We start from the raw sequence: 15,162 nt of genomic DNA on the forward strand, positions 1-15,162 counted from the left end.
TTTAAATTTTTAGTTGTAACTATTTTATAGTCTTTGAATAGAATTTGATGTCTTCAACATATGTAAATTTTCTACTATAATGCTGTTCACAAAAAGAACACTCAGTGTGTTTAGAACATCCAACTAATATTATTAGAGTAGGCCAAACAACATCCTAATTGTAAATATGTTGGTAGATACCAGTATTAGATATTATGTCTTTGGAAGAGATAGTCATTTTAAAATCATAAATATGTGGGTATAATACTTCTTATACCAGTTATTATAATCTATTCATGAAAGGTTAATTTTTAAGAATTATATATATATATATATATATGTATCCTTATGATCTTTACATAAACAAAGCTGAGCACTGAAGAATCGATGCTTTTGAACTGTGGTGTTGGAGAAGACTCTTGAGAGTCCCTGGACTACAAGGAGATCCAACCAGTCCATCCTAAAGGAAATCAGTTCTGAATATTCATTGGAAGGACTGATGCTGAAGCTGAAATTCCAATCCTTTGGCCACCTGATGCAAAGAACTGACTCATTTGAAAAGACCCTGATGCTGGGAAAGATTGAAGGTGGGAAGAAAAGGGGACAACAGAGGATCAGATGGTTGGATGGCATCACTGACAATGCACATGAGTTTGAGTAAACTCTGGGAGTTGGTGATGGACAGGGAGGCATGGCGTGCTAGCAGTCCATGGGGTCTCAAAGATTAGGACACGACTGAGTGACTGAACTATACTGATGATCTTTATGTATTTCAATTTGTTAATAATGTATGTGCCAGTCTATCATATAGTCACATTTCAGAAGGCCTGGACATAATCCTCTTATTAAAAACAAAGCAAAACAATAACTTGTGGCTTCTAAGTGAAACAGAGCAATCATCAGTTAGATCCATTCAGTGCTAACTTGCTTAATGAATAATAAGCTATAATCTGCCTTTACCAATTAAGCTGGCTTTCATTGTTTTTTTTTTCACACACACTTGCATATCTTCTAAGGAGCATGTAGCTGAAACAATATGTTTTTCCCAAGTTTTCATTCAGGAACTTGGAGTTAACTCAGGCCAGTTCGAGCTCAAACCAGTTAAAACTGGTTGAGATCACTGGGCATGTGGCAGTATCTGATAGGTGAACTTTTCATGTCAGAGGGCCAAAAAGTCCACTCTCAGGTCATATTAAGCTCACCATTTTCTGAACACGTGTCCCATGAAGAAGAATGGAGCTCAGCTGTGCCTCTGCAGGATCATTACCTCACTTTTTCTTATCTCCAATTACCTTTCTTCACTCCTCCCCCATGCCTCAGACTACCCTGCTTCTTTATCTCATAGTATCTAAAACCCTTTGCCTTCAGGGAAGAGGATTTGAGATTTGCTCTCCTGTCTCCTTGCTTCGGAGAAGGCAATGGCACCCCACTCCAGTACTCTTGCCTGGAAAATCCCATGGACGGAGGAGCCTGGAAGGCTGCAGTCCATGGGGTCGCTGAGGGTCGGACACGACTGAGCGACTTCACTTTCACTTTTCACTTTCATGCATTGGAGAAGGAAATGGCAACCCACTCCAGTGTTCTTGCCTGGAGAATCCCAGGGACGGGGGAGCCCGGTAGGCTGCCGTCTATGGGGTCGCACAGAGTCGGACACGACTGAAGTGACTTAGCAGCACTTAGCAGCTCCTTGCTTCACTCTCTCATGAGTAACCCTTTTCTTGCTGCAAATCTCAGCATCTCAGTGTTTGTCATGCTGCAGATGAACCTGATTTGGTAACACAAGCATAAAAATCATATTTTACGCTCAGTCTTCCCTGCATATAGATAGGGTCATGGCAGGTAGGTAGGTATGTAATAAGTCTACTTCTGGGAGCTTTCTTCAAGGGAGAGAACACACACACACTTTTCTTCTTTGACCCTATCTGCTTCTATTATTTGAAATATAGCTTGCAAAATGTTCTTCCCTCTGAAGGATAAGACTTTATTGGCTGCCTTCCCGCTGGAGTCTGCCTAGATGACCCCCACTCATACATAGAGAAATCAGTCTCTATTTCTGGGGAGCAGATAGCCTAATACAAAAGAAAAGAGAAGGATACAAATAAGTCTTAACTGTTCCTCCCTAAAATGCAGAATACAACTGCCTCTAGAAGTTCAACATGTCTACAAAATTTAGGTTTTAATTAAGAGATACTCCATTGTTTTTCTTATGGATATTAGATATTTAAGTCATTATTAAAATCACGTGTGTGTGTGTGTTAGTTGCTCAGTCATGTCCGACTCTTTGCGACCCCACGAACTGTAACCAGCCAGGCTTCTTTGTCATGGAATTCTCCAGGCAGGAATACTGGAGTGGATTGCCATTCCCTTCTCCAGAAGATCTTCCCAACCCAGGGATCGAACCCTGGTCTCCTGCATCATGGGCAAATTCTTTACTGTTTGAGATACAGGGAAGTCTTTAATAAAATCACATAGTCCTAACTACATGTCTTTTATATCTGGATAAAGCCTTTGTTTAACACAGTGTTAACTGTCCTTAAATAAAACAGTCCAGTTTATGTTGAAAAGCATACTTTCCCTCATTTTGTTTACTGTTACCTCCTACTCATCACTGTTCTGAGACTACCAATAGCTGAACTGAAGAGCCTGCATTATGTTATGTGAAAGCCCTGGATACAAACTCAAGCATGACAGTTTTCTATGTCAGTTTTATGTAGCCAGTGCTAAATATGACAAAGTCAGAATAAGAGTAGATCTTATTTAGATAGCTTAAATTTAACTTACTAAAGATGGTTGGCAGTGCTGAACTGAAGGAGCCATCAGGCTTATCTTCATCTCCATATTCTTGAGTTTCACTTCTTCACTTAATTCTTAACCTCTGTTCAAATATCATCTCAGCAGTGTTTCCTTCCCTGAGCCCCCTGAGTAAAATGAAACTTCTCCCACCCTCCCAGCCCTTATGACTCTTAGAGCACTACCTGACAGAGTACACCTAACATTGTTTGTAATTTTGTTTATTAGGTCTCCTCATACTAGAATAAAACATTCAGGAATGTGATAATGTTGCTCTTTAGTCCACTGATAAACTGTTTTGAGAATAGTGTCTCAAACAGATTAAGTAATTAATAAATATTTGTTGAAAAGATGAAACTTCAGACAGTAAGGAACTCCTAGAGTGAGAATAATGAGAGCAGAAGTTAATTAGTCTAACTCTCTGCGACACAACCCAAAGTGAGCTAGTGCAGATGACTGGATTCCCCTGATTGTCTGATTTAGTAATTCTGGGGTGGTAACCAAGAACTGGCAAGTTCTGGTTAGTTCCCTGGTGATCTTCACATGCTGTTCAGAAGATCACACTTTGACAATAACTAATTTAGAAAAACTCTTGGAGTTAATGAAGTAAAACTTTGTATCATTCAAAACTATACTTTTTAACAAATCAATTGTTCAAATTGATTGAATTTTTACTAAATCAATTCATCTTTCTTTATATATATATATATATTTTTAAAAATCAACAATAATTTAACCAAGTTTGTAGTTTTTAAGTTATTTTCTATTTATAAAAATGTGATACCCATAATCAGGATACTTGAGTCAGCTTTTAAGTATAATGAAGTGGTTACATATTCATTATTATATTTATCTGGGTTCTGATTAAATTATCTCAAAGCTTAGTAAAAGAGCCCTATCTTGATCTGTATTAAAATCAGACCACAGTGCCTCCCAGGATAAACACTGTGAGCATGTTTCAAGGCATGAAGGGGACTGTGTAAAGGTAACTAATAAATGTTTGTTGAAAGTAAGTGACTCAACATGAGGATAAGAGTTATGTTAGTTAATAAGGCTTAAGTTCAGTAACAGAAAAAAATGATGAATTCAAAATAGCATTTTAACTTTCTGTCTATGCATTCATTTCAATAGACTTTTTTCCCTGAAAACCCAAATCCCTAATGGTATTACACTGAAGAAAGACATCTTAAGAAAAGAAAGATGACAAAGAAGTCAAAACTCCTATTGTATCACCTTCATTGTTGAGGAAATAGCCATTGTGTCTAGATGTAGCCATTATTTAGCATTATTTTCCAAGAAATCTCAGCCCTGGCTGCAGCTACCATGTACCACTGGCTGTTTTCTTTTCTTATTCTTCCTTGTCTCTGATACCATTATCAACCCTCACTGGAAAGGCTTTGTTGCTTGCTTACTTTGTTGTGTCTGTTTTTCTTATCACTCATTAAAAGGGACAAAATATTTTTTTAATAATGAGAAAATTAGAACTTGTAATAAATAGCATGAAGTTCTAGAACCTTGATTCCCAATTTATAGTTCGGTTGTGTGTGGAGGGCAATCATAAACTCTGGCACTCCAGGGTTCTGCTGTCATCCCTCATCTAAGTGAAAGAAAGTGAAAGTGAAGTCGCTCAATTATGTCCGACTCTTTGGGACCTCATGGGACTGTAGCCTACCAGGTTCCTCCATCCATGGGATTCTCCAGGCAAGAATACTGGAGTGGGTTGCCGTTTCCTTCTCCAGGGGATCTTCCCAACCCAGGTATTGAACCCAGGTCTCCTGCATTGCAGGCAGATGCTTTACCCTCTGAGCCACCAGGGAAGCATCCCTCATCTAGGGGCTCATTAAAGCCCCAGGTAGCCCAGAAGCTGCAGAGTGCATTGGGACAACAGGGCCACCCCATCTAATGTGTCTTAAGTGGGTCCTTGGAATTTTCAAGGACTTCTGCACTATGTTCTGTATGCTACCATGTCCTTGCCTTCCCATCATGATAGAATATTCCTAGACTTAATTTCATCATTTTCACACATTAATATTCCTTTTTATCCCTTAAGTTTCAAAACAAAATGCACTTGCATTCTAGATTCCAGAAAGACATAGAAGATTTTTTTTTCCCTATGATCTCAGATCACTCCACTTACAATCCCATTTTATCTGGTCTCATCAATGTTTTCCTCAGTTGATTGTAACCAACTTTAAAATGGAAATAAATCCTCCTCTTATTATGTGTGTGTGTGTGTGTGTGTGTGTGTTTGTATCTGTGTGTGCACTCAGTCTTGTCCAGCTCTTGCAACCCCATGGACTATAGCCCACCAGGACTCCTCTGTCCATGGGGTTTCTCAGGCAAGGGTACTGGAGTGAGTTGCCATTTCTTTCTCCAGGGGATCTTCCCGACCCAGAGATTGAGCTGCATCTCTAGTGTCTCCTGAAGGGCAGGAAGATTCTTTACCACTGAGCCAGCTGGGAAGCCCTCCTCTTATTGTATCCTTCCATAATTCTACAAGGTGCCATCCCAATTTGCATAATGAAATATAAGCCAAATAGGAAAGTTATGTGACCTAATCTCATTTTAAAATCATATTAGGTAATGCTCTTGGATTCCAAGTATCCAGAATTGTACCTGCCACGCTTAATTTGAAGAAAAAAGGAAATTAGACTGAATTAGAAAGTATGTGAAATCCATTTTGGTAGATCAGTTCCATTCAAACTGGTAGCCTTTTTCATTGACATAAAATGAAGCAAAGCCAAATACAAACTATTGTTTCTTTTTTTTTAACCTGTTACCTATTTTTTTTTAAAGGGAACATCCTCCAAAATAAGTCAGTTTCTTTTTTTAAACAGAACATCTTCCAAAACAAGAACAGATTCAGTATTAAGTTTTTAAAAAGCAATATGCATTTCTTAGGCATTGATTTTGTTTATTTATTAAGTAAGTCTTATACATGCCACAGCACACAGAGTTCGGTATCTATGTAATATCCCTCCTAATATATCCAAGTTCCAGAATAATATCCCCTCTTAGACTAATGTGCTGTCATGAACTAGGTACCAGAAGATAAAAGATATTCTAATACTGTATTGAAAAGGAATTGTTTTGAGCTCTAAGTGAGTAAGAGAACAAGTAAATGTGTCTGCTATAATTTTCAATCAGGCATTCTATTGTTCAGAGAGCTAGATGACAATATAAGAACCCTGCAAGTATTTTTCTTTTCAGCAGAGGAGAGGAAACATATAGGATCTGTGACTAAGTTAGGCTGACAGGTTGATTTAATGCCACCAGGAACCAGCTGTTTGCAGACATGATTGCAATGGCTCTATTATGTAACAGAACAATGATTTTCAAAGATTTGTGATAAACACATTCAGTAGAAAAAATAATAACAAATTGATTAAGGAAAGTAAAACCCTTTCCAGTGTTCTTACTTGGAGGCAGATCCTGCATTTTGGGAATATAAAAACACTCCCTGAAGTGCCTCAGTTTGTCTTCTTCATCGAGGTGGAGAGCAACTCTCTCATCTGTTGGGTGACATCTAAGTTCAGATGCAATGCGTTGCAATATATCAGCTGGTAACTCAAGAGGTGAAGGCTCCATTCAGGTTCTCCTCTAAAAATACATTTGAAAAAAAATTAAAAATAATCAAGCCACCATCATTTTTCTTCAGTAGAAAATTCGCCTTTTAGGTAAAACACCTTTTGTTTTAACCAAGTTTCTAGTCTTCCCAACCTCACAAATGATATAATTAACAATTGGAATTCAAACCCATGCCTGAGTTTTTCTTATGTAATGAAAATAATAGTAACTTCAGTTCAGTTCAGACACTCAGTCCTGTCCAACTCTTTGTGATACCATGAATTGGAGCATGCCAGGCCTCCCTGTCCATCACCATCTCCCAGTGTTCACTCAAACTCACGTCCATTGAGTCAGTGATGCCATCCAGCCATCTCATCCTCTGTTGTTCCCTTTTCCTTCTGCCCGCAATCCCTCCCAGCATCAGAGTCTTTTCCAATAAGTCAACTCTTCACATGAGGTGGCCAGAGTACTGGAGTTTCAGCTTTAGCATCATTCCTTCCAAAAGAACACCCAGGGCTGATCTCCTTTAGAATAGTAACTTATGGATTTGAAAAAGCTGGATTAGGTAATAATGCACAAGACAAGGTCAGCTTTCAATAAATGTTAGCTCTTTCCATTTTTATTTTCTGAGAAATGATCCCAATTAATGATTTTCAAACATATATAATGTCGGCATCATTTCTTTAGATGTCTTACTTACTAGGAGGTGAGAGTAAAGAGGCTTTTTTGGAAAGTGTAGAAGAGCAATGCTCCACTGAGCTCATCTTCCTTTTCTCTAGTTCTCCTCAACTCTCCCATCCCCAATAACTTCTGGATCATAGTTTTTAAAATAGTGACATATATACAATAGAATCCTAGCAAATTATTTACTGTGAATAAAAACAACATCAATGAAAAATATTTAAATATTTTAAATAATGTTACTGATTTTTTTCCCATATGAAGACCAATGAGATCTATAAACTGCTGATAGTGAAATATTTCTCCTCTTTCACAATCATATAGGCCATCTTTGAACAAAACAGGGACCTCTGGTGTTACTTGAAACCACATCCTGCTTCATTTAATCATCATCTAACACTTCCTGCACTTTTGGAAAGAAAACTTAAATTTCTGAAAGGGATAAATGGCAATGGAGATTTCTATTTCTTTTTCCAAAAAATATTTATATTTCCAAAATTCTAAGTTTTTTTTTTTTTTTAATTGAGCAAGAATTGTACAGGCATCCAGTTCAAGATGGCAGTGCAGGTATATACTGAACTCACCCACCCCCATAGACACAGAGTCTAGAGCCACATAGGCAGCAATGTCCTCTGAACAAAAAATGTAAACATTGGCTAAGCATCAAATACACATCAGAAAAAAACAAAGAGAAAATCACACTGAAGTGAGTAGAAGAGGCTAGGATACAGTCTGGCTTTAACATCCCCTCTTGCCTGTGTGGTGACCTACCTTCTGAAGGAAATCAAACCCTGGATCTTCTCCCTGAGGTGCAAAGGGTTTTGCTCCCACATCAGATACTTCAAATTTTAAGACATATATTTAAGAGATAAGCCCTCAAAACATAAAATTGTGAAAACCAATAGGGCTGAAGTCCCAAGGCACAAAAGAGTAGAAGCCTGAGTAAGCTCTTAATGGGCTTGGGTGCTCAAACTAATCTGTCCCAGGGCCTGGCTCAAAGGCAGCCAATTGTGCTTAGACTTAGTCAAGGAGGCTCATCTGTTATATTTAAACTCCAGCTTGAGCAGTTGGCATCTAATTTAACAAACACATCTAGGAACCTGCTAGAACACTCTCTGCAGTTAGAGGCTGGTGGGTGTCAAGAAATTTTCTCAAGCTAGTTGTATTTAATACTTATACTATTGTTGACCCCATGTATACAGTATTTAATTTTTTTTTACTCCTTCAACAGATATTTATTGAACACCTGTACTATAGCCCCAAGTACTATAGAACAGCAGCATCTAACAAAGTATATAAATAGTGACTTTTGTTGAGTTCAATTTTTAGTGCAAGAAGGGAAAAATAAATAAATTAATATAACTTTAGATAGTTTCAAAAGCTATGAGTAGAGATAGCAGAGAATGGAATAGAGTCACTGGAGCATGGAATTGCTACCTTAGCACGTGGGTCAAGTGCATCTCTCCTAGGTAAGGACATAGGAGAATTTCTGAATCCTGTTAGAAAGTCAGACATGTGAAGAAGACCTAGACCTGGAGGAAGATGATGAAATGTGCAAAGGTCCTGAAGTGTAGACAGGTTTGGGTTGTTCAACTCATGGAAGCAGAGAGAAGGGAAGACAATACTGTAGGAGAGGGGGAGGTGATAGTTTATCACGACGACTCTGAAGGCCAGGAAGGAGTTTGGCTGTTTTTCTACGTTTAGTGGGAAACCACTGGAGCGTCTTGAGTAGCAGAGTCATATAACTTTAAATAAAAAGCATTTTTCTGCTTTTAATGAATTATTAGAGTGAAAAAGAGATTATTTTAGTAGTTCAGGGGGAAAATGATAGTAAATTAAATGTGGTATGGGGAAAAGAAGTGTGTGGATTTATGGTATATTTTGGAGAGGAAAGTAAAGAAAGCATCTCTGGAGAAGACAAGAAAGGGAGCGACCTTTAGCTTTGGGATCTGAGTGAATATATTCAAAGTGATGAAATAAGAAGTACCTAGGAAAGAAACAAATTCAGGAGGAAAATCAGAGTTATGTTTAGGACATGTTAAGTTTGAGATGATTACTAAGAATCCCAGGCAGAAATGTCAAGCATTGGATGTTTGAGTCCGTAGCTCATGAGAGAATTGAATCATGAGATATAAGTTTGATACTTTTCAACTCATAGACAGTACATAAAGTTTAGAACTCTTATGAATCAATGGAAACTAACAGAGATTGCGGTTCACTCATCTTTCTCCTATTCCTCACTCTCTCTCCTGCCACACCACCCAACACACAGTGTTAGGCAATTAAGAGTTGCATATCTCGACATTTTACAATGCCAGCTAAGTAGATATACCTCCTGTACTCTGTACTTAAATTCTCCTGCTTATTTGTTTGAACTCTTCCTTTCTCAGTTGCCAGTGATCTCCCCTGATGAGCCATCCTTCTTATTCAAAGGAAAGAATACCGAGCTTTAAATGTGTATGTTTTTTGGCTTTGGTGCTTGTTGTAGTTTTCAACTGCTCTGATTCATGCTTTTATAAGAATGTTAATTGATTTTGTTATTAATGTTTTTGGTTCTTTTAATACCTGACCAAACTAAACTGGGAATTCCCAGGTGGCACAGTGGTGAAAAATCTGCCTTCTAACGCAGGAGAAGCAAGCAAGAGACACAGGTTCGATCCCTGGGTCAGGAAGATCACCTACAGGAGTGCATAGCAACCCATTCCAGTATTCTAGCCTGGAAACTTCCAAGAACAGAGGAGCCTGGTGGGTTAAAGTCCATGGGGTTGCAAGGAGTTGGACACAACTGAGCACATGCATACACACACTTTAGGGCTTCCTTGATGGTTCAAGGTGTAAAGAATCCACCTGCAATGCAGAAGATGCAGAAGTCGTGGGTTCAGTCCATGGACTGGGAAGATCCCAATCCACTCAGTGTTCTTGCCTGGAAAAATCCCATGGACAGAGGAGTCTGGAGGGTTACAGTCCATAACATTGCAAAGAGTCAGACATGACTGAGCACATGATGGATGGATGGACACCATATTAAATTAGTTGTCATCTTCATAAAACTTTCTATCTCTATGATTTTAACATCCCTTTGCCTAAAATATTCTACTTTTCCTTTTACATATTCAAATCCTGGTCACTCTTCTAACTCTAGCTCAGATGTCATTGTTTTTCATGAGTTCCATCATGTTATCTGAGCTAAAAGTAGTTTTTCCCCCCTCTGAATACCTGTAACACTTGTGAGCACAGCTCTTATAATAATACATTCTGCTAGTTACTGTAGTTATTCAGATACATATGTATATATGGGAAAAACATGCATGCCATGCCTACAGCTTGATTTTATCTGCATTTCTAGCTATACTTTTCTGATGAAGGAACCTGACTTTTAAATAGCACTACTTCTTGACATTATCAATTGCCTAGTTACAGTAGATCAGACTTTTGCTGGACACTTGGTGCACTAAAGACAATGCACTATTTTATCAATGGTCTGTGAGTGAATTGCTCATAAAAGCTCTAGCTCAAAAGTCCTGATGATGTTTAGCTGAGTATATAATCCCGTTCTTTCAGGAATCTGAGCTGTGAGATATAGCTATTCATTCAGTTAGAAACAAGCACAAATTTAAGAGAGAGAAGCAATAAAATGGTAGGGTTTGGAATGAGTATTGTCAGAGTCAAACTGAACCACTGATTGTTAAAACATGAAGTGACTTCAAAGGCAAGTAAGAATCATTTAGTTACATCAATGGCAAGAGATAAAATAGCTATGGCTCCTGAAAAGGTGACAAGACAAGCCAATCAGGAAGTAATTGAATCTTTCTGTGCAACATACTATTTACAAGGCCTGGGAGGTTGCCTTCTTGGCTGTTCCAAGAATCCCATGAGCTGTTTTTCTGTCTACTGAGTATGTCTTTACTATAAGCTTGCTACTTACGATAGCTTGATTGAATTGCTGGTCTATTGTACTGAACTATATTTTAGTTGGGGGACTGAATCTCATGTACTTTATCTTTGCAGCCATCCCATTCCTGATCAGTGCCTTTAAAATAGAGTAATCCCTTAAACTGGCAATTGAATAAGACACACAAAATAGTTTGGTGAATTATTTGACAGGATTAATGACTGTTACTTTAGGAATACCCTTCTCATTTCAACCACAGGGGAAGTGATTTTAAAAAGATTTTTTTCAGTGGGACACTGCATGATTTCCTTTGGAGAGTGAGCACTTTGTGAGTTCATCAGGACTGACTCTAAACTCCAATGGGTTATGAGTTTGGGTGAACTCCGGGAGTTGGTGATGGATAGGGAGGCCTGGCATGCTGCAGTTCATGGGGTCGCAAAGAGTCGGACATGACTGAGCAACTGAACTGAACTGAACTGAACTGAAACAAACGTATATTCATTTTTTTGGTCATATCCCCTGTAAAATTTGACTTTCTTTGTTTAACAAAAAAGATATTAATATTAACTCATGGGCCTCTTTATATTTGCTTCTTGTTTCATCCCTGTACCAGTTCTGAGGGATTAGAGTCATTTTTCCCCCTGTTTTGAGACCAAACTCTAGAATCAATAGAATAGAAACAAAAATGAAAGAGAATGATAACAGAGCTCAAAATCTGGGACTGCACTTTGCCTGAGGAACTGAGTCAATGCCCTGTCATTGACAGGGCATGTGGGTGGAATGTGCAGAGAATAATTCCTGACACAAGGCTTGAACCTTTCATTTCTTCCATCTAATTTTTTTATTCTTTTTGCAAAGTTTCTTTGGCTCATTCCTTTCTTTTCTTAAATCCCTGTATTCACTCTGCAAAGCCCCACAGGCTATAAATCCATCTACTCTTTTTAATCAATCCTTTCAGTCCTAGTGAGGGCAAGGTTGACGTCCACGCCTGCTTCTGAACCTGTCACAGCCTGAGTATCAAAACCTCACCTGCCCTGGTAGTAAGATACTTGATGGTGAAATTCTCTTTCCAGAAGAGCACTCAGGGTGCCACCCTGCCAACAGCCCCCAACAGGAGTAGATAAATTCATAGTACCCTCACTCTAAGAAAGCAATTTATTAACTCATCATAAATGATTCCTGCTAAATTCTGCACTCACCTTGCCACTAAGTCAGTTAGTACTTCACAAACCAGATGTTATGCCTTGTTTAGGCTTACCATTTGCAGGTAAATTGACATGCTCTGATAGTGAAATAAAGCAATTCAAACCAAATTTAAAACTTTCAAATTTTATATTTCATATATTTAGAGCTAATTTTATTTTAAAAGTGGTTATGTACACAGATGGTCTTAGGCAAGTCACCTAAAATTTCCATGCTGCAATTTATATAAAACTGTCTTTAATTCTACTTCAAGAAGATCATAGGTAGGATCAAATAAGTAAATTTCTTTATAAAAAGATAAAAGTCTCATAAAAATTTTTTTCAGATTAATACCTTGTGGTGGAAATTGCCATTTACCCTCAATGGAAATTTTGTAAATTGTGTTTTCAATTTTATTTAGACAGCTAAAATTTTAAAGAAGAAACTTCTATAGTTATAAACACATTTTTGTGGAATCATGGAATTCGAGATCTCCTAGTTACCCACAAGTTCTCAGGTTAGATAATTAAATAAATTAACTAGTTAGCAAATTAAATAGTTAAATAAGTGACAGTCTATCCCTGGGTTGGGAAGATCCCCTGGAGAGGGAAAGGCTACCCACTCCAGTATACTGGCTTGGAGAATCCCATGAGCTGTATAGTACATGGGGTTACAGAGTCAAACATGACTGAGGGACTTTCACCTCACCCAGTGGTTAATCTTTACACAGTTTCAGATTTCATGCCTGAAACGAGCAAATTATTCACATGAGTTCGAAGTTTAGAACCTGGCAAAGCAAATTATAAAGAAAGTGTGTAGCTTGAGAAAGAGAGTATTATTTAATATATGTGCACAGAACAATGTTCTTTAAATGTATTGTTGTCCGAGGAATGAAGAGACATCACTGACACAGTTGCACACTTTAAGCTTATATGAATTACATGCTGAGTTTCAAGTTAATAAATTCAAGGCATTTGGTCCAATATTATTACCTAAAAAATACCTCTCCCTTCTCAAAATAAAAACAGGAAAGAAATAAGCAAACTCTTTTAACTATAGAAAAAATTTTTTCAACTTTCCATTCTTAGGCAAACATTTCACAAAGTGAAAGAGGAAGAAACCCTATTCAGGAAATAGACATTTTTACTTCTCTAAATAAAATTGAATATAATAGCAACATAAGACAAATAGAGTCCCCAGAAAACACAGGATCTAAAAAGCTTACTTCAGGATCTGAATCTTCATCTGATCTTACCATTTAAACTCAAGAAATGGCAGTCCACTCCAGTATTGTTGCCTAGAGAATTCCTTGCCTAGAGCCTGGCAGGCTACTGTCCACAGAGTCGCAAAAAAGTTGGACACGACTGAGCGAGTATCCACACCACATCAAGATTAACTTATTCAACTATAACTATGTTATAGTAGATGAATCGCAGGGTGCTATTGACTTTGATACTTTTATACTATGTATATACATAGATATATATATATATATATAAATCTCTTCATTTAACCCACAGGGTTAAAGGGTCTTTAATGGTAAAGACCCTTAGAGTGTTGCACTATTTTTATGAAAATAATTTGGAGGAAAAAAAAAAGAAAGAGAAGAATCTAGCAGAAGAAACTGCTAAAGCATTATGACAAGAATTCTAGCAGAGAGAATATCCTTTTAGAAAAATCACTGAATGTATATTTGTGTAGAGTCTATCAATGTCTCAGAACTTACCAATTAGGATTCCTGTAGGGTCCACAGCTCCCAGTGTCTCTTTTCAGCAAAACGAAAGGTCTCAAGAATAGCTTACAAATATAGGCTAGACTTCTGAGTGAGAAAGTCAAAGCACTTCTGCTCAGACTCCACCCTATGGGGAATTTGTGAGCTAATTTTAGTTCTTCCCACTCATGTGCATTCTGACGGTAAATCGTCAGTCACTGACAGACATCTAAACAAAATTGCTCCTGCTCTGTATTTCAAACACTAGGGGCTCTGCCTAGGGCACTGGCCCCTATGAAGCTCTGCCCTTTAGACTTAGGTAAACACTTTCTTGTTCACTAAGATCTCTGGGAATGTGAACCATATCCTATAATAATCTTGTAGAGTAAATGGATTATCCTCTTTTGCGTGTGAGCCGAACCAATTAGTTTGTCCAGGAACTAAATTCCCAAATTCACATTCCTCCTTGCTTTGGGCTATGAAATACACTAAGGACTGGAGAAAAGTTATTTCCTAACTCTGGAGGTAATCCAGAAAATTTGGATTTTGAGGTAGTACCTCACTGTCAAAAGCATTTTGAATTTCTAGTCTGAAAACAGAGTTTGACACTTAATGAATTAACATTTTAGTTGAAAGTTTAATATTGGCCTTCAATTCTAGGATATACTTTATTGCCTAATAGGCGGAGAAGGCAATGGCAACCCACTCCAGTACTCTTGCCTGGAAAATCCCATGGGTGGAGGAGCCTGGTGCCTGCAATCCATGGGGTCGCTAAGAGTTGGACACGACTGAGCGACTTCACTTTCACTTTTCACTTTCATGCATTGGAGAAGGAAATGGCAACCCACTCAAGTGTTCTTGCCTGGAGAATCCCAGGGACGGGGGAGCCTGGTGGGCTGCCGTCTATGGGGTTGCACAGAGTCGGACACGACTGAAGCGACTTAGCAGCAGTAGCAGCAACAGGTGGATTTTAAAAAGTCCTAAATCATCAATTTAGATGGTTAACAAAACGATCAAGGAAGAGTCAGTGTTAGAAGATCATGTGGAAACTAGCATAGGAAACTGTAAATGGAAATTATTTCTTTAAGCTTGTGGGCTATCTATTATTCTACCTTCATTATCTCTTTATGTTTATTCCCAAGCTTGAGTCTTTTATTGTACATCCTTTTAGGTATTAAAGACCATGAGCAAAATGTTTCAGAATTAAGACCAAAGATAGAGACTGGGGCTAAATAATTAAATCACTTGTATTTACTGAGATTACTGAGATATATAAAAGCAATGCATGTAGAGAGCCAATGTACCAAGACACACAAGCTAATAAGTAACACATCCTTAAAAAAAAAAAAAAATCCAGAAC

At 37.9% G+C, this 15,162-nt stretch overlaps 1 protein-coding gene across 3 annotated transcripts in view; it reads right to left on the reverse strand.

The window, feature by feature from the left end:
* Positions 1–14,068, reverse strand: part of KYNU (kynureninase) — a 122,571-nt gene extending 108,503 nt beyond the window's left edge. For 2 of the 3 annotated variants that reach the window (XM_042243923.2, XM_004004721.6), the window contains exons 1-2: positions 13,818–14,068; positions 6,189–6,369 (exon numbers count right to left, since the gene is read on the reverse strand). In XM_042243923.2, the coding sequence (XP_042099857.1) occupies positions 6,189–6,357 (169 nt within the window). In that variant the 5' untranslated portion in view covers positions 6,358–6,369; positions 13,818–14,068. Of the gene's footprint in view, positions 1–6,188; positions 6,639–10,338 lie in introns of all 3 variants that reach the window. The other variant, XM_060411152.1, reaches the window with a different exon arrangement.
* Between the last annotated feature and the right edge of the window lie 1,094 nt (positions 14,069–15,162).

Source organism: Ovis aries, chromosome 2 (genome assembly GCF_016772045.2).
Source record: "Ovis aries strain OAR_USU_Benz2616 breed Rambouillet chromosome 2, ARS-UI_Ramb_v3.0, whole genome shotgun sequence".
NCBI classification, from domain to species: Eukaryota; Metazoa; Chordata; class Mammalia; order Artiodactyla; family Bovidae; genus Ovis; species Ovis aries.